The sequence below is a fragment of the Glycine max genome, chromosome 16 (assembly GCF_000004515.6).
Source record: "Glycine max cultivar Williams 82 chromosome 16, Glycine_max_v4.0, whole genome shotgun sequence".
Classification (NCBI taxonomy): domain Eukaryota; kingdom Viridiplantae; phylum Streptophyta; class Magnoliopsida; order Fabales; family Fabaceae; genus Glycine; species Glycine max.
This window is the reverse complement of record NC_038252.2, coordinates 34,121,890-34,147,926: the sequence shown is the minus strand read 5'-3', so window position 1 is coordinate 34,147,926 and position 26,037 is coordinate 34,121,890. Positions and strand designations below refer to the sequence as shown.

At 32.4% G+C, this 26,037-nt stretch overlaps 5 protein-coding genes across 9 annotated transcripts; all 5 read left to right on the top strand.

The window, feature by feature from the left end:
* The first annotated feature begins 272 nt into the window (after nt 1-272).
* On the top strand, nt 273-1,304 carry LOC100783411 (heavy metal-associated isoprenylated plant protein 39). The gene is made up of 3 exons (XM_003548107.4): nt 273-421; nt 584-659; nt 784-1,304. The coding sequence occupies exons 1-3, from the start codon at nt 416-418 to the stop codon at nt 1,026-1,028; spliced, it is 327 nt and encodes a 108-aa protein (XP_003548155.1). The 5' UTR covers nt 273-415; the 3' UTR covers nt 1,029-1,304.
* Nucleotides 1,305-3,961: 2,657 nt separating this feature from the next.
* Nucleotides 3,962-4,986, top strand: LOC100802154 (heavy metal-associated isoprenylated plant protein 39). The gene is made up of 3 exons (XM_014768532.2): nt 3,962-4,047; nt 4,292-4,367; nt 4,501-4,986. Exons 1-3 carry the CDS (start codon nt 4,042-4,044, stop codon nt 4,722-4,724), a joined length of 306 nt encoding a protein of 101 aa, XP_014624018.2. The 5' UTR covers nt 3,962-4,041; the 3' UTR covers nt 4,725-4,986.
* Nucleotides 4,987-7,537: 2,551 nt separating this feature from the next.
* On the top strand, nt 7,538-10,092 carry LOC100801079 (heavy metal-associated isoprenylated plant protein 39). 5 transcript variants are annotated; one of them, XM_041010568.1, is made up of 4 exons: nt 7,969-8,402; nt 8,611-8,689; nt 8,817-9,092; nt 9,486-10,092. In XM_041010568.1, the coding sequence occupies exons 1-4, from the start codon at nt 8,397-8,399 to the stop codon at nt 9,488-9,490; spliced, it is 366 nt and encodes a 121-aa protein (XP_040866502.1). In that variant the 5' UTR covers nt 7,969-8,396; the 3' UTR covers nt 9,491-10,092. The 5 variants fall into 5 exon arrangements, with proteins under 5 accessions (XP_040866500.1, XP_040866502.1, XP_040866501.1 ...); XM_041010567.1 differs by having other exon boundaries at nt 9,483-10,092; XM_041010566.1 differs by lacking the exon at nt 7,969-8,402 and adding an exon at nt 7,538-7,591 and having other exon boundaries at nt 8,614-8,689; nt 8,817-10,091.
* An 11,911-nt stretch (nt 10,093-22,003) lies between these two features.
* Nucleotides 22,004-23,202, top strand: LOC100800537 (heavy metal-associated isoprenylated plant protein 39). Its single transcript, XM_003548975.4, has 3 exons — nt 22,004-22,077; nt 22,239-22,314; nt 22,445-23,202. The coding sequence occupies exons 1-3, from the start codon at nt 22,072-22,074 to the stop codon at nt 22,732-22,734; spliced, it is 372 nt and encodes a 123-aa protein (XP_003549023.1). The 5' UTR covers nt 22,004-22,071; the 3' UTR covers nt 22,735-23,202.
* Nucleotides 23,203-24,770: 1,568 nt separating this feature from the next.
* Nucleotides 24,771-25,831, top strand: LOC100800008 (heavy metal-associated isoprenylated plant protein 39). Its single transcript, XM_003548974.5, has 3 exons — nt 24,771-24,929; nt 25,125-25,200; nt 25,335-25,831. The coding sequence occupies exons 1-3, from the start codon at nt 24,924-24,926 to the stop codon at nt 25,622-25,624; spliced, it is 372 nt and encodes a 123-aa protein (XP_003549022.1). The 5' UTR covers nt 24,771-24,923; the 3' UTR covers nt 25,625-25,831.
* Nucleotides 25,832-26,037: the final 206 nt, after the last annotated feature.

Below are 26,037 nucleotides of genomic sequence, written 5' to 3'. Positions count from 1 at the left end.
GAACTATCATTTTCCATCAGAACCCAAAATATGAAAAATGCCTTCAATGATTACAGTTTTTATAATATATGACTGGTTCACTTTCCGTGAAGGAACTATATATGTAGGGCAGGCGCAAAACTTGATGACACGGTTTCTGTTATTAAAAAAAAAATGACACGGTTTCTGCCGCGTGAATTACTATAATGTATTTTGAAGACTATACTATTTGAGTTGACTTGGGTTTGACTTGTTGACTTGACCATGTCTCATAACATGCTACTATAGTACTATAAATATAGCTCAATCTCAGCCATGCTTATCACAACTACATTTGCAAAACAAAAGCCATAGTTTGTTACTTCTCTTCGCCTTTTGCTTTGCAATTGTCACCAAACAATTCTTGCTTAGCTCTCACAAGCAAGCATTATCAACAATGAAGGTCAGAACTAGACTCATATTTTCCTCTCCTTCCCCTAAGCAATGCATGAATCACATTCTTGAGTTTTCTGAGCTTTGTATTAACTGTTTTCTTTCATGTTTTAGATGTAGAAGCAATTAATTATTGGATCTTAACAGCTCTTCGATATTTGTTGTGTAACAGAAAATTGTGTTAAAGGTGGACTTACATGATGACAGGATCAAGCGAAAAGCTATGAAGACAGCATCTGGCCTTTCGGGTAAATCAAAATTTTCAACCCTACTACAACTTTGCTTTGTTTCAAGAAGCCAAATACATATCATGCTGCAGCATCAAGGAATCAATGATTTCATAACAAAATTATGTTTGTAATTATCTTGCAGGGGTTCAATCAGTTTCTGTTGACATTAATGACAAGAAAATGACCTTATTGGGGGATGTTGATCCAGTGAGTGCAGTGTCAAAGCTACGAAAGTGGTGTCACACTGAAATAGTCTCAGTTGGACCAGCAAAAGAGGAAAAGGAGAAAGAGAAAGTGGAGCCAGCAAAAGAACCTGTTCCTCTCAAGCTCTATGATGCCTATCCCTTTTATTATCATATGACACCACCACTGTATCTGTATAGTTAAAATTAATAGGTTAGATGTTTTGAAGAGAATCTTATATAGTGGCTGTGTCATCTACTAAATTTTAGAATATTATTAGGATTATTATTCGCAGAGGGTGGTGTAACTTTTTTGATAAATTCAGACAAGTTTCTAGCTACTTGGGTTTTTGATATATAGTATAATGTATACCTTTGTAATTTCATTGGCTTTTCCAGCAACACACATCTTGTTAGTATAGTTTGTTGGAAGTAAGAGCATATTAAGGAATGTGAATGAGTATGACACAAGTTTAATCTACTTCTAGCTGCCATCACGTTTTATAATACTTTTTTTTTCCTGTTAAATACTACAATAATATAATTATTGTAGTCTTAGGAACTAGTTTATTCTCGCAGGTTATTATCCATAAAAGTTACAGTAGTTATAAAATAGAGAATTTCAAGATAAATTAATACTTTTATAATGTTAACTTCTCTTTAAAAAAAGAGAAAAAATGTTTATATGCACGTCAGGCAGCCATGATAAAAAAGAAAAAGAAAAAAGAAAAAAAATAGGTAGTTACTTTAAAATAAGGGTAATACAATAAATGAAAAGTTGTAATTTATTGTGTTCCGTTCTCTTTCGAAATGATAAAACGGAATATTTGTTCCATTCTTTTGTAAATTATTCAACCAATAAAATGATATTTTTAATTCATTTCAATTCATTCCACTCCATTATCCATTCGGTTGTTTACCATCAATACACAGACAGAGCCTTTGAAAAGAGGTTGTGCGACCCTGTCTGCTGTTCTCAAACAAAGGGCAAGTTACTTTTATCTCCTCACCACCTAACTGATTATTTTCTATAGCATCAAATCAGCAAAATATATGGTTATTTTTATGAAATCAGATTCTTAAGAAACCGAAATTGAAATAAAACAATTGTTGATAAAACAATAAAACCATAATAGTTTTTACTTTTGGCAATTCAATAAATTAGACATTGTTAAATCAAGACACAAACATCAAATGATTGACTGTATTTGGAAGTTAAGTTAAAAAATATATTTCTTAGACAACCTTGAGTTATCTATAACTTGAAAGAAAAAAAATATAAATAATTGATTTGATTGATGATGTAATGTGATAGGAAGAGAAATAAAAAAAAGAATTATTAATTAAATGTTTAAAATTTTGAATTGTCAAAATATAATCAGTCAATTAAAAAACTTTAGATTGTCGACTAATAAATTATCGATGCCTATTGTCATAGGCAAGGGACTTAAAAACTATTTAAGTTTCTTATCATTAAAGAAGATAGATGTGCAGAAAAATCAGAGCCTAATACCTAATAGGATACTTTAAATCTCATCACCCCATTGTCAAATATGACAATTCATATGACCGTATAGCATATTCCTAAGAGAGAAACAAGTATTTGATATATATCAACAGAGATTTTTCATGTCTATATCAGAAAACCTACCAATCTGAAAACAATTTATAGAAGGATGATAAATCAAAGATATATCCTATAATTGACAATTAATTATAAAACTTAAAAATCTTTTATTTCTTGCCAATCGTATCGGATTCTATTGGACGGATGCCTTCTTGCATCACTGGGAACTTGAAGAACAATTCTGCCAATTTTTTTCTTTGGCCAACTTGGAAAGCTTGTTATCCAATTCTTTGCGCATTTAATATATATATATATATATATACAATTAAAAATTATTTAAAATGGTGTAACCTACGAGTTTCTCCGAAATTAATAATACCCGATAGAAATGATAATGGATATTGAAATTCTAAATTTGTCACTTTTAAATCTAAACCCCAATCTGTTCCACTTTTGCGATAGAGAGAACTAGATCCCTACTTGATCCGTCCCATTGTAATGCCCAAATTTTATTTTTCGGGGGTATAACCACAAAGCAAGATGAATGATTATTTTCTCAGTCGGACCCCAAAATATATAAGAAAAGCCTTCAATGATTACACTTATTATTAGATTTCATTATTGGTTCACTTTCCGTAAAGATAATAACACTACAATAGATTTTTACCGCGTGAATTATTGTAAACAAATAATTAAATTTATCAAACTTAAAAGTTTATGTAGACTTGTGAAAGTTTATGAAACTCGATTTGTATACTCAACTTGTAAATTCGTAAAAATTTATTTTACATAAAAATAATAATAAAATATTTATAAATAACATATTAATTAAACATTTCAATAATATAATAAAATAAAGTAGTAAATCATAAAGTTTAGAATATTTAAATAACTAAGTCTATTAATAATACATCACTAGTAGACAATAACTTGTAGAGACCATAGTAATGGTAGATCATTTTTATCGAGGGTTTGATATTATTAAAGGTGGGAATTTTGTATTTGAGAATAACACAAATACATGTTGAATGCTAAACACACACAAAATAATAAAAAATGACTTACATTTTGATTTATTTTTTTTAATTTGCTAACTCATTGACTCGATGGTAAATTCGATAATCTACCGAATTTACTTTTTATAGAATTTATCCAGATTATAGTAAAAAAATAGTTTACTTAAGAGTCAACACGCAGAGGACAAATAGACCCGTAAAAATTAGTGAGTCAACTTGAGTTTGAAAACCATGCAAACAATTGTATTAGCGGATGCATGATTAAAAAGAAATAAGAAAGCCTTAAAGGATTACACTTTTTTATAAAGTTTGGTTGATTCACTTTCTATAAAGGATCTGTAGGATAGTTAGAGAGTGCAACATTTAAAGATCACACGGTTTCCGCGTTAGAGCGTGCAACATTTAAATATCACACGGTTTCCGGCGCGAGTAAACCATATAAACAAACAAAATTGTACTAAAGTTTTGAAGACCCTATACTATATGTTGAATTGGGTTGACTTGACTTGACTATGTCTCCCACGACATGCTACTATAAATGTTGCTCAATCTCAGCCACACTTATCACAACTTCATTTGCAAATTGTCACACCAAAAAATTCTTGCTTAGCTCTCACAAACAATCTTTAACAACAATGAAGGTCAGAATAACTAGACTCTCATGGGATGAAACCCATCTCTTTTATAATATTTCCTCTTCTTCCCCCAATCAATGCATGCATACACGAATTGCATTCATGAGTTTTCTCAGAGCTTTACTCTGTCTAGCTTGTTTCCACTAGCTAGGACTTGTATTTAACTATTTCCTAATTTCATGTTTTAGATGTAGAAGTAATTTTTGAGTCTAAATTAATTAACAGCTCTTTGATATTTGTTCTGTTACAGAAAGTAGTATTAAAGGTGGACTTAAATAATGATAGAATCAAGAAAAAAGCTATGAAGACAGCATCTGGCCTTTCAGGTAAATAAATTTTTTCACTCTAGCTACTATATACAACTTGCTTTAATTAGTTTCAAGAAACAAAATCCATATCACAAAGCGTGAATGATTCATTTGATTTCTGAACAAAATTGCATTTCTAATTATTTTGCAGGGGTTGAATCGATTTCTGTTGACGTTAAGGACATGAAACTAGTCTTATTGGGTGAGATTGATCCAGTGAGTGCAGTGTCAAAGCTACGAAAGTGGTGTCACACTGAACTAATTTCATTTGGACCAGCAAAAGAGGAGAAGGAGAAGGACCCCGCTATTCCTCTCTACGAAGCCTATCCCCTTTATTATCACATGACACCAACATTGTATGGTTCAAATTACTAGGTTAGAGGTTTTGAAGAGAGTCTTAGGGCTGCGTGATCATCTGCTAAATTCTAGAATATTAGAAAGTTTGATAAAAAAAAGACTTCATAGTCATTTTTGTTGGTTTTAGTTATATTTTTCATTATCTAGTTGAAGACCATTGTGTGCCCAATTAAGGGAGTAAACATGCTTCTTGTATATATAGACAAACGTACTTGGTGTATTTGTTTTAGCATCTTGATTTAGGCTTTTTTTGTATTAAGGAGACTTTTATTTTTTTCTAGCTGCGGATATGTCCTGTTTATTGTTGTATCATTTTCGATTTAATATAATTTACATTTTTCAAAATAAAAGAAGGGAGTAAACATGCATTAGACTGGAGTGTTGGACTGATTGTCATTTTGTAATAAAATATACGCATACAACAATTTTTGTTGATTAGGGTGGACTCATTATTATGGGAAGAGTTGTTTAAGGAAATGGAAGTGGTGCTGTTCATTTTATCAGCAAAATTTTTTTATATATCGGTACCAAAAGTACCATAATTTTGTTACATCAATGTATGGTCCAACAAAAATCTCTCCACACCCAACCTGCAAATATGCAAATATAGGGGATAATAATGATTACAAATTAATGCACACCACAATTTGCTCCCATAATTTCTCAAAATCATATCAACAATAGCAAAGTAAATTAATAACCACCTCCCTAGACAACGACTCCCACAATAAAAGTCTCAATTTTCAAGCGACAAATACAATGATCCCCTATTCCACCTGCCATAGTTTTCAAGACCAAACCTGTTAAGCTATTGCAACCAATAATCCACAGCGGGAGATTGTTAGGTGGTTCTTCACAAGGACTATCTTTAAATAGATATCATATGCATACATAGCACTTCCAAAGCGCCATCAATTTTTTTAAAAAAAATTCTATCTATCTTTTTTAACTAGAGGTTGATAGAATGCATCGAAGCAAAGAAAAAGACTTACTCATATGACTTTTGTGTTTGAGTTGCAAGAGAAGTGTTTTTTTGTGGACTTTGGAAAAGAAAGTTAATAGCTAGAAATAATTTATATTCAGGCTATACAAAACATGTATGAGGGAATAATTACTAGCTAGTGGGAGAGCACTAAGACGGAGACTAATTAAATATTTTCCTATAGTTGAGAACACTAAGAAGGGATAACTTTCAAAAGTCAATTCATTGCCAGCTACCAAAACAATTAATCTCCAAAATTTCCCAACTGCATCATCATTATTAATATTTTCAGAACCCAAAATATGAAAATTGCCTTCAATGATTACAGTTTTTGTAATATATCACTGGTTCACTTTCCGTGAAGGAACTATGTAGGGCAGACGCAAAACTTGATGACACGGTTTCTGTTATTAAAAAAAAAAATGACACGGTTTCTGCCGCGTGAATTACTATAATGTATTTTGAAGACTATACTATTTGAGTTGACTTGGGTTTGACTTGTTGACTTGACCATGTCTCATAACATGCTACTATAGTACTATAAATATAGCTCAATCTCAGCCAAGCATATCACAAGTACTACATTTGCAAAACAAAAGCCATAGGTTGTTACTTCTCTTCGCCTTTTGCTTTGCAATTGTCACCAAACAATTCTTGCTTAGCTCTCCCAGGCAAGCATTAACAACAATGAAGGTCAGAACTAGACTCTCATATATTTTCTCAGTCGGACCCCAAAATATACAAGAAAAGCGTTCAATGATTACACTTATTATTAGATTTCACTATTGGTTCACTTTCCGTAAAGATAATAACACTACAATATGTTTCTATCGCGTGAATTATTGTAAACAAATAATTAAGATTATCAACCTCGAGAATTTAGGCAGACTTGTGAGAGTTTATAAACTCGACTCGTAGACTCAACTCGTAAACTCGTAAAAATTTACTTCATATAAAAATAATAACAAAATATCTATAAATAACATGCTAATTAAATATTTCAATAATATAATAAAACAAAGTAGTAAATCATAAAGTTTAGAATATTTAAATAACCAAGTCTAGTAATAATACATCAGTAGTAGACAATAATTTGTAGATGTTATACTAATGGTAGATCATTCTCATCGAGAGTTTGATGTTATTAGAGAATAAGAGTTTGATATTATTAAAGGTGAAAATTTTGTATTTGAGAATAACATACTAAATGAAGATATGCTGAATACTAACACACATAAAACAATAAAAAATGACTTACATTTAGATCTAATTTTTTTAATTTGTTAACTCGTTGACTCAGTGGTAAACTCGAAAGTCTACCGAATTTACTTAAAGTTTATAGAATTTACCCAGAGTATATTGAAAAAAAAATTTATTCAAGAATTAATTTACAGATGACAAATGGATTTGTAAATTCGTAAGAATTGACAAATTAACTCGAGAATTTGATAAGCATGTAAACAATTGAATTAATGTTTTGAAGACCTCATTTTACTATCATTTTTTCCCTACCGGACGCATGATTAAAAAGAAATAAGAAAGCCTTAAAGGATTACACTTTTTTATAAAGTTTGGTTGATTCACTTTCTACAAAGGAACTGTAGGATAGTTAGAGAGTGCAACATTTAAAGATCACACAGTTTCCGCGTTAGAGCGTGCAACATTTAAATATCACACGGTTTCCGGCGCGCGTAAACTATATAAACAAACAAAATTGTACTAAAGTTTTGAGGACCATATACTATATGTTGAATTGGGTTGACTTGACTTGACTATGTCTCCCACGACATGCTACTATAAATGTTGCTCAATCTCAGCCACACTTATCACAACTTCATTTGCAAATTGTCACACCAAGCAATTCTTGCTTAGCTCTCACAAACAATCTTTAACAACAATGAAGGTCAGAATAACTAGACAATGTTTGGTTGGTTCAAGAGATTCAAATAATTGAGCTAATAAAAACAAGTTAGTAGTGAATGGTTTAATAGATTTAGAATAGAAATAACTTTAAAATTAAGGATTTTATTATATAATTTTTTATTTATTCTTATTTATCATTTTTTTTCAACATTTCTCACTCTTTAATTTAGTTTCACTTTATCTATTTCTGCTTATTATTATTATTATTATTATCTTTTCTATTTTTGTCCTTTCTACCGAAAAAAACATAAATAAAGATGATCAGTTACACATTACACATAATAAATGTTTATTTTATATAACTATAATTTATAATATATAATAAATAACTATTTCTAAATATATAATTAAATTCTAAAATAAATAAATACTTTTTAACGTATAATTTTAAATTCAAGTTAGAATTAATTAAAGTTATTGAAAATTCGTGATAGATTGAAAAAAATAAAAAATAATGTTAAACCATTCTTAATATTGAAAGCATAATAGAGTATAATGCAAATCGTGAGAATAAAGTTCACCGCTTTACTAGATGAAAGTACTCAAATTAGAGGAAAGTATAAGAATGGAGACCTGAAAAAATAGATATATAGTCCTAGACACACATGTATTCTCATCTTAATTTTATTTATTATGGCTAATTGGCTATAACTTCTACTTTATTCTCTCTATCTTTATCTTTTGTCTATAAATATTGCTCAATCTCAGCTATATCTATTACAACTTCATTTGCAATTGTCACCAAACAATTATTCCTTGGCTCTCTCAAGCAAGCTTTAATTGCAATGAAGGTCAGAACTAGATTCTCATGGGATGAAATGAATCTCTTTTATTTCCTCTACTTAATTACCTCTTCAACTAATCAATGCATGGATCCCATTTCTTGAGTTTTCTCTACACTGTTCAGTTTCCACTAGGGCTTGCATTTAACTATTCGTTGCATGTTTTAGACGAACAAGTAATTGTTGGTTCTTAACAGCTCTTTGGTCTGTTGTGTAGCAGAAAGTAGTGTTAAAGGTGGATTTACATGACGATAGGATGAAGAAAAAAGCTATGAAGATAGCATCTGGCGTTACAGGTATATATCAAAATCTTCACTCTACTACAACTATGCGTTAATTGTTCCAAGAAACAAAATCCATAGCATACACATAGTCAAGGATTCAATGTTTTTCTAACAAAATTGTATTTGAAATTATTTTCAGGTGTTGAATTAGTTTCTGTTAAAGTGAAAGACAAAAAAATGATTTTATTGGGGGACATTGATCCGGTGAGTGTAGTGTCCAAGCTACGAAAGTGGTGTCATACTGAAATAGTTTCAGTTGGACCAGCAACAGTGGACAACAAGAAGGTTGAGCCAGAAAAAGAGGACAAGAAGATCGAGTCACCAAAAGTAACTTTTCCTCTCGAGCTGATCTCTGAAGGCTATCCCCTTTATAATCAGATGACACCACCTAAGTATAGTTATCAACATTACTATGGTACAAGTTTCGAAGAGGATCATAATGGCTGTGTCATCTGCTAAATTTGTGAATTTTTAGAATGTGTTTGATCAAAAGACATCCTAGTCATTTTGTTGTTTTTGTTTTGTATTTTCCATGATCTAGTATATTGAAGACCACACACACACATATATATATATATATATGTGTGTGTGTGTATATAGTGGGTCCAAGGGAGTGAATATGCTTAATTTACTGCATGTAGTGTGGTGCATGATTAATTGACTTTGACATTTTGTTGGTTTTGTTTGTATTTTTCATGTTCTAGTAGATGGAAGACTATAGTGTGTACAATGGAGTAAATATGGTGTTCTGTGAGTTTGACTTTATCATTTTGTTGGTTTTGTTTGTATTTTTCGTATGCTCTAGTAGATTGAAGACTATATATATAAAGTGTGTCCAAGTGTTAGCCCATATTTTCGACGAGCTAAAATATGTTCTAAGTATGCATTGGATGTCGTCTCGAGGTTCGGAGCGTATTACAGAGCAAGAGTCTGGCCAGGACCTGCTCGAATCGAAAAGAGAGGAGAGTCTTTAAGAAGGAATTCCCAGGTTCAAAGGAGTATTTACGAAGTACAAAGCTAAGACAAGAAAGAGGACTTCGAGTTATTGGGCAATTCGAACTGGTGTATGGACGAGTCGAAGTCGAGGCAGCAAGAGTTCTGGACTTAGCATAATTTCTGAACAAATCTTCACTAAACCAGTTCGACTTCGAGCAAGATGGATAACCGTTCTAAGGAGCAGTTATGTGCATGTAAGATGTACGTGGCAGGACACTTGGCATTCGGATAATGTTCGACCGTTAGGGCAGTTTATTTTCGAATGTCTATATATAGCAGTTTTAGTTAGTTTTTGAGGGTCGCAAATCATTTCTACAGAATCCTTATACACTCAAAGTATCCAGCGCAGAGAGAAACGAGTACACAAGGAGAATGTATGTTTGTTTGTGAACCATTTTAAGTTTTTGTAAACTTTACATTTCGAATGCAATTTACGTTTCGTTTTATAATTCCTGCATTTTAAATGGTTCATTCGATTGAATGAACTCGCTGAGCCTTTACATTCTGCAATTTTCCTTTCCTTGCCTAGTTATTTCCAGCCTTTCGATTTCTGTTAAACAATTTTACTTTCTGCAAATTTCGAACCAGTAAGTGTTTGTTGCAACGATGAACATTCAAAAGCTTTACATTTAAACGCAAAATACACAAGTGACATGCTCCTGAGATTCACTAGTTGATCTCGCAAGCAATTAACTTAGACTAGCGGTTGTTTACCAAATTCCAGTGTAAACAAATTGGCACGCCCAGTGGGACCGGTCAATTGTGTGTTTTGGTTTTAAATTATTTTTAAAGTTTTGTTTGTTGCAGTTGGTTTATTGCCTTCTTAATTGTTTTGATTTTGTATGCATTTAAGAAGTGGGAAATCTGTTCCACACTTAACAGAATTCAAAACTCGTACAAGGATGGCTAGACCACCCCCAAGCAATCGAAACAATGACCTTCCAAATATGGAGGGGCAACCAACGCAAACATCTGTCAGTAATGCCAATATAAATTCTGGTATAGGAGCAATTCCTGACCAAACTGTTGGCACAATTAGTTCAACCGCTTCGACGGTTATGAATCAGACAGGGGTAACCTCTCCCATGACCAACATGACGTTGGCAAGTTCGACCACGTCAGCGTCTGCTTTTGCCCCTTGGAACAATCCTAGTTTAGGGAATCCCAGTGGAAGTCCCTTTCGACCGCCTCAAAATCCTCTATATGGCATGCCTACATCTTTGATGGTAGGGTTGCAAAATTCTCAACCAAACATAGAGAATCTTAATATGGCCTCTCCATCAGGATCTGTAGCGGGCAATCAAGGTAGGGTAATTCCGCAACATTTAACTAATACATCCGTTTTGTCACTCAGACAACAAATGGATGAAAGTAACCATGATATGGTTAACATGTTAACACAACAAATAGGAACTGTTATTAACCCTTTAATTCAAAATACAAATGACAGTTACCAAACGTTAACAAATCAAATAAGTCGAATTGCTGACTTTTTTGGGGCACCACCCATACAGCAACCACCGATTCGACAGATCCAAATACAGGCGCCTGTCCAAGAGATACAGATGCCTAATAACCCCGGGATGCAAATGGCTCAAGCACCACAACCAGCGGCACGCATAGAGCCACCAGTCCAACAGGTCGAACCAAACCCTGGTATAGTATTGGTAAATAGGAACCAAAATGCTGATGAAGTAATAGGGAATATTCAACAAAACCGTTTCGATATGCAGAATAACCTAGCCCAAATGGTCGAAACGATTTTGGTGCAGAATGGTTTGAACTTAGGCTTACATAGGCCTAATTTTGTGTCTCCATTATCTGAGTATGTGTTACAGACAGAATTACCAAGGGGTGTGAAAATCCCTAAGTTTACCAAGTTTGCGGGAGAGACAAATGAGTCCACTGTCGAACACGTTGCTAGATATTTGGTCGAAGCAGGGGATTTGGCTAATAATGAAAATTTAAGAATGAAATTTTTCCCTAGTTCCTTGACTAAAAATGCTTTTACATGGTTTACAACCCTTCCTCCTCATTCCATACATAATTGGAACCAATTGGAAAGGATTTTCCATGAGCAATTTTATATGGGACAGTCTAAGATCAGCCTTAAAGAGTTAGCCAGCGTTCGACGCAAGGCACTTGAATCAATTGATGATTATTTGAACAGATTCAGACTCTTAAAGGCAAGGTGTTTCACCCAAGTCCCTGAACATGAATTAGTCGAAATGGCTGCTGGTGGCCTAGACTATTCGATTAGAAAGAAATTAGATACCCAGTATTTAAGGGATATGGCTCAATTGGCTGATAGAGTTCGACAACTCGAACGGTTGAAGGCCGAAAAGGCTAGAAATTCTAAATTCCACAAGAAGGAAAAGGTTGCATATGTCGAAACCAATGACAGTGACCAGGAGTTCGATATTATTTATGAAGATATCGAAGACAGTGAGGTTGATTTAGCAGAATTAAAACCTGGACCTCCTTATGTTTGTAAACTCCTTAGACCTTCCAATGGAAAAAACCCTGTTGAACCTAAAAATGATAAATTTGTGTCTAAAACTTATACATTTGACATAACTAAATGTGATGAAATATTTGATTTATTAGTCACAGATGGCCAGATTGTTGTTCCTAAGGGCTTGAAAGTACCCCCAATCGAACAACAGAAAAAAAGGGGTTATTGTAAATTTCATAATTTCCTTGGCCATAAAACCTCACGTTGTGTTCTTTTCAGGGATTTGGTTCAAAAGGCTCTTGACGAAGGAAGGCTAAAATTTGGTGAGAAACCAAAGGTTGTTCAGGCAAATGCTGAAACATCCAAAGCTGCCGAAACTCTCTATGCGGAGCCCCAAGAAATAATGATGGTCGAAACAATGGAGGTGTCCCATGTGCAAGTTCAGGATGTATCTGAAGAGGATTACAACGAACAGATGAAGGTTGTTTATCCTCAAGCTGAGGAGGAGTTAATTGATTTCTTGAACAGATGCAAACTCGAAAACAAGATTGTGATGCTCTGCCCTCGCTGCAGTGCAGTATGTGATAAGGAGGCTACTGAGGGCCTCAAGAAATACCAAGTTGTTAACAAGGGGGCAAGGCAGAACCAACGTTTCGATAAAGGCAAAAGAGTTATGGTGCAGTCGAATACTAATCAGAAGTCAGGTCGAAGGAATACTTTCGCTCCTCCTGGTTCAGTGCCGGTCGAAAAATGGATGCACCAGGGACTCATAAGGTTCAACAAAGGGATTATGGAAGTAGGTGGTTCGAGTGGAACGAAGCAAATTGGCCCACAGGAGGCCAATAGGTACTCGTATAGGAACAATTACAAAGGAAAGAATCCTATGACGAGGACCCAATGGCGTAGGTTCCAGCGTCAGAAGAAATTGGCCCAGCAGAACCCGCAAATGGGCCAATATAAAGAAGTATCTAGGAGGCCAGTAAAGGAGAGACTCCTGCCTCCGGTGGATGAAGATAAGATGGAGGATGAGGATCTACTGGATTCTGAGCCAGATTTCGATGTCATCTGTGTGGTATCTATCTTGCCATCTGAATATGATGTCCAATCTGAAGTTACTGAGATCGAAAGTGAGTTCGATCATTTTGATATGGCTGACCCAAAGCCAGTATGTTACTATGTTATGAATAATGGCTGTGTGGAAGAGCAAGTAGCTTATTTCGAAAAGCCAGATTTTCAGATGAAAAGTCATCTCAAACCTCTTTTCATCAGAGCAAAAGTTGAGAATGTTGGAATCAACAAAGTGCTCATTGATGGAGGAGCGGCTGTCAACTTAATGCCTCGATCTATGCTCTACAAGATCGGGAAACATGACACTGATCTATCTGCCCACAACATTGTGCTTTCGAATTATGAGGGTAAAACTGGCTATTCTTTGGGAGCCATTCAAGTAGATGTTGCTGTAGGCAGTATAGTTCGACCAACTCTTTTCCTGGTGATACAGTCTAAGGCTAATTTTAACTTGCTATTAGGAAGGGAGTGGATTCATGGAGTTGGAGCTGTGCCATCTACCCTTCACCAGAAGCTCATTATCTGGAGGGAAGATGGGATTGTGGAAAATATAGAGGCGGATCAAAGCTTCTATAAGTCAGAGGTCGATAATGTTACTGCACAAACCTTTGACAAAAAGTTGGCTAACATAGCGCCTTGTGGTGACAAGGAGGCTGTTGTCGAATCGAGTGACAATGTTGTCCACTCTGTCAAACTCCATCCTACTTATGGGTTTATATGGGAGAGGGAGGAAATTAATGATGTTCCCTCTGAAGATGGAGTCATTCCACCAACTGGGTGGAATATATATGAAGATTAATATGACTGAGGCCGCTGCATGGGCCAGAATTACGGCTTATATGGCCGAAAATAGACTAAATACGGCCTTCGAGGCTGAGTCTCAACAAAATATGGCAGTTGAAGCCAAGATCGAAGATCATGAGAATAAAGAAACAAAGGATCGAAGACTGGATTGCATATATGACGATGAGCCGCTGGGTTTCGAGAAAAATCCCGTAAGTGAGGTGCCAAAGATGCAGGCTCAAGATCCTTTGGAAGAGGTCGATATGGGAGATGGCTCGATTAAAAGGCCAACTTATATCAGTGCCAATATCACCTCAAGTTTAAAAGAAAAGCTGGTGCCTCTTCTTAGAGAGTTTAAAGACTGTTTTGCTTGGGATTACCACGAAATGCCTGGGTTAAGCAGAGAATTGGTCGAAATGAAGTTACCTATCAAGGAGGGAAAAAGACCAGTAAAACAACTACCAAGAAGATTTGCACCAGAAATCATGTCCAAGATCAAGGAAGAAGAAGGGTTTTGGAAGAAGCTGAAGGGGTTTTATCTGTAGTTCTGGCGCTATTTATGGGGTTTCACTTTAAAAAAGGGAAAATAATATAATAAGAATCAAGGGTCAGAAATCAATCACATCAGATTTCCCTTTTTACTCCCCAGCGTGACACGTGTCCCACTCAGCCTAGAAAGGTGGAATTAATGATGGGTAATGGAGATCGAGGCGACGGTTACACAGTGAACGTGCGATCGTGACGTCGTTTCAGGAAAGCTGGTAGAAGAAGAGAAAAAATGTCAACTTCTCATCTTCCTTCGATCTCGAATCGAAGCAGACATTTTTTGGGGGCAATTTGTTAGCCCATATTTTCGACGAGCTAAAATATGTTCTAAGTATGCATTGGATGTCGTCTCGAGGTTCGGAGCGTATTACAGAGCAAGAGTCTGGCCAGGACCTGCTCGAATCGAAAAGAGAGGAGAGTCTTTAAGAAGGAATTCCCAGGTTCAAAGGAGTATTTACGAAGTACAAAGCTAAGACAAGAAAGAGGACTTCGAGTTATTGGGCAATTCGAACTGGTGTATGGACGAGTCGAAGTCGAGGCAGCAAGAGTTCTGGACTTAGCATAATTTCTGAACAAATCTTCACTAAACCAGTTCGACTTCGAGCAAGATGGATAACCGTTCTAAGGAGCAGTTATGTGCATGTAAGATGTACGTGGCAGGACACTTGGCATTCGGATAATGTTCGACCGTTAGGGCAGTTTATTTTCGAATGTCTATATATAGCAGTTTTAGTTAGTTTTTGAGGGTCGCAAATCATTTCTACAGAATCCTTATACACTCAAAGTATCCAGCGCAGAGAGAAACGAGTACACAAGGAGAATGTATGTTTGTTTGTGAACCATTTTAAGTTTTTGTAAACTTTACATTTCGAATGCAATTTACGTTTCGTTTTATAATTCCTGCATTTTAAATGGTTCATTCGATCGAATGAACTCGCTGAGCCTTTACATTCTGCAATTTTCCTTTCCTTGCCTAGTTATTTCCAGCCTTTCGATTTCTGTTAAACAATTTTACTTTCTGCAAATTTCGAACCAGTAAGTGTTTGTTGCAACGATGAACATTCAAAAGCTTTACATTTAAACGCAAAATACACAAGTGACATGCTCCTGAGATTCACTAGTTGATCTCGCAAGCAATTAACTTAGACTAGCGGTTGTTTACCAAATTCCAGTGTAAACACCAAGAGAGTAAATAAGCTGTACTGAAATTAGTGTGGTGTATGATTTGACTTTGTCATTTTGTTGGTATTCTTCATGAAGACTAGTGTGCCCAAGGGAGTAAATATGCTGTACTGTAATTAGTGTGGTATGTGTACTATGACTAGTTAATCTTGTACCTTTTGTATTAAATATTGTAGACAATAAAATGATGGCTGATTCACAAGTAATATAGCAACCAAGATTTGAGAGGAGAATTTTCTCTTCTTAATACTTCTTCCTATCATTGAAAAATTAAAATTATCCATAATTTATCAATTTATTAATATTTATCTATATTATAATTAATTTAAAATTTATTTCACTTTAACAATAATATTATTAGGAATGGATTGATCTAACTCAAGGAAGGATGATATATCGCCTAAGGTTTATAATTTTTTTTAACAACCCTCAAGCTTAAGATTAGACATTTGATGTATGAATTTTGCAGGAATATATACTTTAATTATGTAGATATGCTATGATGCCCTATCAAAAACAATAAAGGTAAAAAAAAATATGAAACTTAAAAAATGAATTAAAACAATAATAAAAGTCATATTTTTAAAAGAAAAATGTTAAAAAATGGCATAGATATAATTTTTTTAAAAGTTTTCATTTAAATTAATGAGATAAAAACTAAAAATATTTACCTTTGTAATTCAATATTAACCTGTTCATGTTTTTCTCTATAGATGATAATAATTTTTACCATGAAAACTTCACATCTTTGCATCTTGTGTATTTTCAATCCCTCGAATTCAAATATATAAGCATTCATTCATCTAAAATTTTCATCATATTATGTATAATTTATATACTTATATTAATTATAATTTTCTCTCTGTCGTATATATATGTTCATTTATCTATTTGATTTAGATAGTAATAATACACTTTTCCTGTAAATTACATGTGTTTATTTGGTCCTTTTCAAATTCTTTGTGCCACCTAAATCCTTGAGCTAGCCATTAAAAAATCTCTAATCATATAAACCTGATGTTAAATTTTAATTATTTAACCATGAAATTTTTAATCTTTAATGTCATATAGGTAATTTGACTATGGTGAATCACTGAATTGTGTTAAGTGTGGTTGATATATGGATATATAAATTAATCAGATGAGAATATGGGTAACCTTAACTTTGTAGGACCTAGCAAGTTTAATTGGGTTAGCCATACTTTAAGAGAAGTGTACGTAATGCGCTTGTTGACTGGAATCTTGCACACTCATTAATTTGCTTATGGTGATTCCCTATCCTCCCCTCCTTTGGGTTGTATACCTTTATTATGGCATGATATAGTGCGTTAGCTTTGAACGTAGAACTTTAGCCTAGTGGCCTTTGGACCTCCCTCAAGGAAAAAAAAATTAAAAATAAAAAGAAGAAAAAAAATGATTATCAAGTGATGAATATATATATATATATATATATATATATAGAGAGAGAGAGAGAGAGAGAGAGAGAGAGAGAGAGAGGATAATTAAGTATAAATAAGTAATATAACTATGTTTATAATTATAAGATAGATAAATAAAAAATGAATTTCATTTAAATAATTATAAATATTTTATGATAAAACCCATATCTATTATTTGATTTTTATTTTTTTTAATTAATCTGTTACGCACCATACAATTATTTATGTTTTTCATAATATGAACATGTTATTGTTTCTGATTTTTAAGATAATGAGATTTTAGGGGCTTTATGATTGAGATTATTTTTATATTTTTATCATCTTCAGAATATTAAAAATTAAAAAAAATTATATTTTTAGTTTATTAACTTATTAAATTATATTTATAATAATTTCTTTTTGATAGTTAATAAACTTTTATAGAGAGAGAGAGAGATCGAGAGAGAGAGTTGTACCAAAAAATGTACACAGAGAGAGGCCGGGCAAGAAATTATACTGCATTCAATGTAGATAGATTCATATATTTAAACAGATTTGGCTCTTTACTTGAAGCTAAAATACAAGATAATTAATAATTTATTAGATCATGTGAACAAGGCTAATCGACCAAATAGATGTGAACAAAGCATAGCATAAACCTTTCTCGTAAATTAGATCATGTGATTAAGGATTATGTTAGTATCAGTTCTTTGAGCTGATTTTAACTAAATAAAAGTAGAATTTATCAAAAGAATAAAATGTTGATTATATTTTAAAATGTAAAAAGGTATTCTTTTCCTTTTTAATATAAAAAAAAATAATTTCCAGTTTACCTAAAACAATTCACTTTCAATTTCTAAAAATCTACCTTTAAATGATGTTGACAAAACCGTTACGACGAATTCTTTTAATGGTTGGCGTGGAGATATTAGAAAGAAAACCATATTATCTATTATAGAATGAGATTCACCACTAGGTTGAAGCAGGTCATGGTTTCAAAAGAAGTAAAGGAAGAAAAAATTTGTGCACATGGGGAAAGAAAAGTTTAATTAGTACGAATGTAGGACGGTAGGGTCTTCAGTGAAAGAAAGTTTCATATCAGTGATGGTCTTTATAACATTTTGGGGTCTTAGATCAAAAAGTGGTGTGAGTTTCTACGTTCAAATCTTTATACGCACATCCACACACAAAAAAATTATACATATGTAGCAGTAGCATATATCATATAGTGCAAAACATATTCTCACTTATTTCTTATAAAAAGGATCAAAGGTAGTATAATCTTTTGGGGATGTAATTAACCATGAAACACCATCAATTTACTATCATTTTCGAAACGGGACCCCTCTACGTTATGCACTTAACGCGTAATTTGGCTTACTACAAATCAATACAATTGTCCGTCTCTCAATCGTCGCTAGCATCATGTTCTCTTGTTTGTAAATATAAAGTTGATTAAGTGATTAAGAAAGAAGGAGAAAAAATCACAAGTTTGATTCCTTCACCCAATAAAAACTAACAAGCTAATAATTAAAACTTATTAAGAAAAAAAATTGTGCACTTAGCTTTAAAAAGATAAAAGAAAGTAGGCAAACCTGAATAGACGGAAAGTATACCGAGTAAACAAATTAAAGCAAAATCCCATCTGACTGAACTAAAAAGCTGGATGAGAAGAGAGCCTATTGGCAAACGGGCTTAAAAGATCGATCTTCTAGTACTGTCCAAGTTAGTGGAGCGACTCAAGTTTTACACTCTATAATAAGATTTAAATATATTGTTTCACTTTAATTTCTGTGAAGGAACTGTAGCTAGGGTAGTTAGAGGATGCTAATTTAAAAGATGACACGGTTTCTACTTTCCACTACACCGTGTGTAGCCAAACACATCTAATTGTGTAAAGTTTTGAAGACCATAGACTTGACTTGACTTGACTGTGTCTCACGTACGTGTGCATGTGTTGTTTTTAAGAGACGATTTATCTGAGATTCAATAAAATATTAAATGTGGATATTTCACTTAATATAGAATTATACTTTAGTTCGTTTTGTTATAAGAAACTAAGCTTTTCTGCCAGACACAATCTTTATTGTTAACAACATGCATGTTATTATAAGTATTAATTGCTCAATCTAAGCCATGCTTAAAACTCCTATCTCCAAATAATATTAGGTTACATCATCGATTTACCTAGCTAGTAGCTCCTATTTGCCTTTCTTAGCAATTGTCCTCAAACAATTCTTGATTATCTCTCAAATTTTAATTAAATTAGAATTTTAAAAGATTTTTGTTGTAATAAAATGCTTTTGTAGTATTAATAAAAAAATTAAATTAATAATATAAATAATTTTTATGATATTCAATTAAGATATTTCAAATTCTGATGAGTTTAACCGAAAATTATTACAACATACAAACTGAAATTAAAAAAAAAAATAATTTTTTATGGATTATTTTGTAATTAAGATGAATTTTAATATGATTTTTTTGTGAATTTTTAGTAAAATAGTAAGATGTATAAATTTTATAACATCCAACCATTGGATCCAAACCCTTAAAATTTGCTAGACTTTTCTTTTTGCCATCATATATAATTTCTTCTCTTTTTGTTACCAATATATTGATACAGTACTTGATTATTTTTTCCCTATCATACACTCCTTCTCTCCAATTAGGTAAAAGATATTTTTACTTTTTATTTTTGTCTTTAATCAACTTATTTGGATGAATTCATCGTGTATATCACCAAAAAGAATATGTCAAAAATGCATAAAGATACTTGGCTTTTTTTTTTTTTTTTTTCTGTGCTCAGTTAAAAAGCATGCATAAAAACCATCTACTTTATAGGGGTGTATTGTGAATAGATTCTATTTTAGAAACATTGATGCTATTGCGTCTTTATTTGACAGTTACATTGATGTGGATAACCATCCATTTTTCATGCCTTTTTTGTTCTTATTTAATAGATTAGAAATTAAATTTGTGTTGATTTTACGATCTTTGTCTAAACTTTATTATTATTATTATTATTATTTTATCTTTTTATTAATGACTCTTGTAAGTTTGAATGTTAAAAAAAATCAATGGTTACTTTTAATTTAAATCTTATAAATTTATAAAAAAATTAAATTTTATAAATTCTTATGAAATAAATAAGTTTATTAAAATTTAAACTAAAAAATATGATTACATTCCTGCATATACAATCTTTTAAATTCTCTGTAATAATATTTTTATGTCAAAATAATTTTTTAAAATTTTAATCCATACACCTTGAAAACAATATTGAAGCTCAGAACTAGACTACCAATCCCATGGGGATGAAACCAATATATATCTTTTGCGACTGTTTTGCAGGGGTGCGAATCCGTCTCTGTTGACATGAAAGACAAGAAATTGATCTTATCGGTGGAAGTTGATCCAGTGAGTAGTGCAGTGTCCAAGCCACGAAAAGTGATGTCTCACTGTATTAGTTTCAGTTGGACTTGAACCAGCAAAAGAGGATAATGATCAGAGAAGGACCCAACATAAGTACCCTTATCGCATGGCACACACCAACACAGTCTAATTAAAATTACTATATTAGTAGTATTGATCATTGAAGAGATTCCTAGAGAGGCTTCTAAATTTGAGAGTATTACAAAGTTTGATAAAAGACATAATTAATTTGGTTGGTTTTATTTATGTCATTTTCTAGTAGATTGAAGACTGTATGCAATACTGTAATTAGTGGTGTATGACTAGAAATTGTCATTTTGCATGTAAAATCTAGACAAAAATTTGATGGGTTAATGATAAGTAATAACTACCAAGATTTGAGTGGAGAAGGTTCTCTTAATATATATACTTATTTAGATCATTCGAAATTTAAAATCATCTGTATTTTATTACCAATCTATCTATGTAATAATTAGTAATAATGTAAAATTTCTTCCACCTCAATAATTGATTATAAGAAATGGATTGGTGTAACTTATCAGTCCAAAAAGGCCTGAGGGGACGAACATGTGGTAATGTTCCATGTAGACGTCAATGCCAGCCACCAAAACAATCTTTAAAATTTCTCAACAATGTCCATCGTTATTTAACTTTTCTGGATATATATAACCACAAAGCAAAATGTGCAATCCTTTTTCCGAACCGGACCCCTATGTTATTGAAAAGAGAAGAAAAGCCTTCAGTGATTACACCTTTTTTTTTTATAAGATTTCGTTGGTGATCACTTTCCATGAAGAAACTCTCTAGGGTAGGTAAAGATGACACGGTTTGATCCAAAAGATATGACAAATTAAAGTAACAAGTAGTTTGGACCTTTAAACATATTATTGAAAAAAATATAAGTCTCACGTTAACTAAAAATACAGTTAAATTAGAATATATAAATGAGGAACAATTCTCACCCCTTAAGTTAATTTTTAGGGTAATTGAGTTAGGTCTATACTCACCTTCTAAGATGATATCAAAACAAATTTAAGATTAATCCAAAGGGTCACCTACCATTTATTGTTGGAGTAACCCTCACCCCTTAAACTAGCTTTTAAGATTGAGTTAGACCTAAATTTACATTTTTAAGATTCTAAGACATATATCAAGAGTTTGATTTTGCCTATGTGAATAGAACAATTAAGGAGAGGAAATTTTCTTGTTATTCTATTATCGAGAGATTAGTCTTAATTATGACATTAATCGTGAGAATAGCTTGTTATAAAAAAAATTATTTGTACTGAAGTATCGAGAATTACTGTAACGTAAACAAAAATAATTGTAATAGTACTAAAGTTTTGAAGACCATACTATATGATTTGACTTGGGTTGACTCCACTGTGTCTCCCACGCTATGCTACTATATATTGCTCAATCCCAGCCATATTTCTCACAACTTCATTTGCAAAACAAAAAACATCTTCAAATACTCTTGCTTAGCTCTCAAAAGCCAAGCTTTGATAAAGATGAAGGTCAGAACAATACTCTCATGAGATGAAACACTGTTTCTTGAGTTTTCTCAGAGCTTTATACTGTTATGGTTCCACTAGGGCTTGTATTTAACCTTTTCCCTTTCATGTTTAGAAGTAATCGTAGTTGGGTCTTAACAGCTCTTTGATTTGTTGTGTAACAGGAAATAGTGCTAAAGGTGGAGTTGCACGATGATAGAATCAAGCAAAAGGCTATGAAAACAGCCTCTAGCCTTTCAGGTATATCATAATTTTTACCCTACCACCACAAATTCGCTTTTGTTTCAAATAACAAAATACATGTCATGCATCGTCAAGGATTCAATGATTTTTTAACAAACTAAATTGCATGTTGTAATTATTTTTGCAGGGGTTGAATCAGTTTCTGTTGACCTGAAAGACAGGAAAATGATCATATTGGGAAACATTGATCCAGTGAGTGCAGTATCGAAGCTACGAAGGTGTTGTCACACTGAAATAGTTACAGTTGGACCAGCAAAAAAGGAGAAAGAGAAGGAGAAGGTGAAGCCAGCAGAAGTGCCTGTTCCTCTCCATCAAGCCTATCCCTTAATTTATTATCAGATGACACCACCACCATATCCTCAAATTTACTATGTTAAAAGTTACGATGAGAATCCTTGTGGCTGTGTCATATGCTAAATTTAGAAAGTTTGATGAAAAAAGACAAAAACCGAGTTTGATAAAAAAAAAAAAAAAGACAAAGTAGGATCTATTAGATTGAAGATGTCCTTTGATACTTATAAAAATATATTTTTAGAAAAAGATGAAAACATTTGAATATGACAACTAATTGAGCCTCAGGTCGTGGAAGATTAATCACATGATCAACTCAAAAGAACTAAAGTTTAATTATGAGATTCTTCGTCATCCTTTCCAATTCAGAGAGCTAAAGGTTGTTAAAAAAATAGATTGAAGATTATGGTGTTGTCCAAGGTAGTAAATATGCACTCTGCAATTAGTGGTATATATGTTGGTTTGTCATGTTGTAAAATGTAGACAAAAACTTGATGCGTTGTATTTAAGTAATAACTATCAAGATTTGAGTGGAGAATGTTCTCTTAATACTTCCTTCCATCATTCAAATATTAAAGTCACTTCTACATCGTTCTCTTTAAATTAAGTGTGTTTTAAGGTTATTATGTAAAAATCAATAAATCAACAATTTTTTTAAAATTTATGTGAAAGAAAATTTGCACGAAATATACGAATGGACACGTGCAAACATTTTTAAAAAACAGCAAGTGATTATTTGCATTTGACGGTACATCACTCATGTCAAATTAATCTATCAAACACATATATTCGTTTCATTTCGTCCTACAAAACTTGTGCTACGCAATTGAGTATTTTCCTTTAACATAACATACTATTCGTCTAAATAATATAGGGCAATAAAATAGTAATTAATTTTTTTTATTTGATTGACATTTTATAAATTTGGTCTAATTTCTAAAATCTTTTAATTTAATTCTTGGATTATATAATTTTATGTTTTACAAAAATTTAATCGCCTGTGTCGATTAATCTTATCTCTTATTAGGCTTAAATTATTTTTTGATTCATATAAAATATTATTTTTTATTTTGGTCTTTTAATTTTTTTTAATCCTTTAAGATTTTTTTTTTTTTGTCAAATGATAACATTAACCGATACTATAATAATAATATTGATAGTTCATTCACTTGTCATGTTAGCAAACAACCAAAAGTTATTTAAACCTCTAATTTATTAGTTTGACATTATCAAGGCACTACTTTAAATAAATGAAAATTTAAAAACAATAAATTTTTTTTACATAATTGCTTTGTTAGGATGCCGTATGCACTAAACCAATGAATTATCACTAAATTATTATATCTTCATTCAACGTCATTACTTAATATGAAATCCATATCATATATATTATTAAAAATGCATTTCTTTACTTAACTCCCAAAAGGTATTTCAAAGATAAAAAATTGTAGAAGTCTTATTATAAGCAGTGTTTAAACGAACTTGTAATGATAAGCCATGTTGACGTCATACACCAAAACTTATTGCCATGTGCATCAACCATTATTTAATATTAATCTTTTCTAGTTTTTCACTTTTGCTTATGTGGGACTTCAGCTCCTCCATCTTACTCGGATGAGTAGGTTATCAAGTCGAATTATCGACTATAATATCAATTGTTGAACAATTTAAAAGGAGTAAATATTAAGATAAATTTACACTGGTAGATCATTAATCATCATATAAGGGAACTTGACATTACATTTTAATTCAAAATATTAAGGTTCAGGTTTATGAATTTTCTCGTCACTTATATAATGCTCAACTTTTTCACTTTTGCGGATATGAGATTTCATCTCACACTTATAACCCAACAGTATCATTTTACCAAGTAGACTCGTGCGTGATGCTTTTGAAAAATAAAAATTAAAAAAGCCTTTAATGATTGCACTCTTTGTAAGATATGAAGATTTAATTGATTAATTCACTTTCTCTGAAGGAACTGTAGCTAGGGTAGTTAGAGGATGCAAAATTTAAAGATGACACGGTTTCCACTTTCCACTACACCGTGTGTAGCCAAACAAATTGTTTAAGTTTAATTTGAAGACCATATACAATGCGATTTGACTTGGGTTGACTCCACTTGACTTTGTCTCTCACCATATATATACTACTATAAATATTGCTCAATCTATCTTAGCTATATACTTGTCACAACTTCATTTCCAAAATAAAAACCATCTCCTAATTAATATTCCAACAACCCAAGTTACCTGTTGACCCTCCTCAGCCAAACAATTCTTGTTTCTAGCTTTCACAAGCAAGCTCTAACAACAATGAAGGTTAGAAATAAACACTCATGTGATGAGACAAATATCATTTATTAATTTCCCCTCCTTCCATAATCAATGTTTCTTGAATTTCTCAGAGCTTTAAACTTTTTTTGTTTCCACTAGACCTTGTAGTTAACTTTTATCCCTTTCATGTTTAGAAGTAATCGTTGGATCTTAACAGCTCTTTGGTTTGTTCTTTAACAGAAAGTAGTGTTAAAGGTGGACTTACATGGTGATAGAACCAAGCAAAAAGCTATGAAGACAGCATCTGGCCTTTCAGGTAAATCAAAACTTTCACTGCACTGCAACTTTGCTAATTTTGTTTCAAAAGAAATAAAATCCATACCATTAAGTGTCAAGGATTTAATTCAATGATTTTTAACAAATTAAATTGCATTTGTAACTATTTTGCAGGGGTTGAATCAGTTTCTGTGGACATGAAAGATATGAAAATGATCGTAGTGGGGGACATTGATCCAGTGAGTGCAGTGTCCAAGCTACGAAAGTGTTGTCGCACTGAAATAGTTTCAGTTGGACCAGCAAAAGAGGAGAAGGAGACAGAAAAGGAGGAGCCAGCAAAAGTACTTGTTCCTCTCAAGCACCATGAATCCTATCCCCTTTATTATCGGATGACACCACAGTATAGTCAAAGTTACTATGTCACAAGTTACGAAGAGAATCCTAGCGGCTGTGTCATCTGCTAAATTTGAGAATACAGAAAATATATGATATAAAAAAAGACACTCATTTTGTTGCTTTTATTAGTATTTTCATGATCTAATAGATACAAGGGAGTAAATATGTACTTTATTTAGTGTAGTGTATGATTAGACTTTGTCATTTTGTAAAATGTATTAGACAAAATTTGATGGGTTATTCATAAATAATAATAACCAAGATTTGAGTGGAAATGTTCTCTTCCTAATACTTTTTCTATCATTGGTATATTTATAATGTTATTACTAGTTATGTATATCAAATTTAAAATTTATTTCACATCAATAACAATATTATTAGAAATGACCACTTTAGTTGATATGAATAGTTTCTCGAAAAAGGTTGATATGCAGTGCATATTTAGTTTACAGTTGAAAATATTACGACTTGAAAATGAAAA

What these genes read in the sequence shown, in the direction of transcription:
- LOC100801079 (XM_006599484.4), top strand. An exon ending in GATAGCATCTGGCGTTACAG is followed by an intron (nt 8,690 to 8,816) that starts GTATATATCAAA and finishes AATTATTTTCAG; the next exon opens with GTGTTGAATTAGTTTCTGTT.
- LOC100802154 (XM_014768532.2), top strand. An exon ending in GACAGCATCTGGCCTTTCAG is followed by an intron (nt 4,368 to 4,500) that starts GTAAATAAATTT and finishes ATTATTTTGCAG; the next exon opens with GGGTTGAATCGATTTCTGTT.
- LOC100783411 (XM_003548107.4), top strand. An exon ending in GACAGCATCTGGCCTTTCGG is followed by an intron (nt 660 to 783) that starts GTAAATCAAAAT and finishes ATTATCTTGCAG; the next exon opens with GGGTTCAATCAGTTTCTGTT.
- LOC100800537 (XM_003548975.4), top strand. An exon ending in AACAGCCTCTAGCCTTTCAG is followed by an intron (nt 22,315 to 22,444) that starts GTATATCATAAT and finishes TTATTTTTGCAG; the next exon opens with GGGTTGAATCAGTTTCTGTT.
- LOC100800008 (XM_003548974.5), top strand. An exon ending in GACAGCATCTGGCCTTTCAG is followed by an intron (nt 25,201 to 25,334) that starts GTAAATCAAAAC and finishes ACTATTTTGCAG; the next exon opens with GGGTTGAATCAGTTTCTGTG.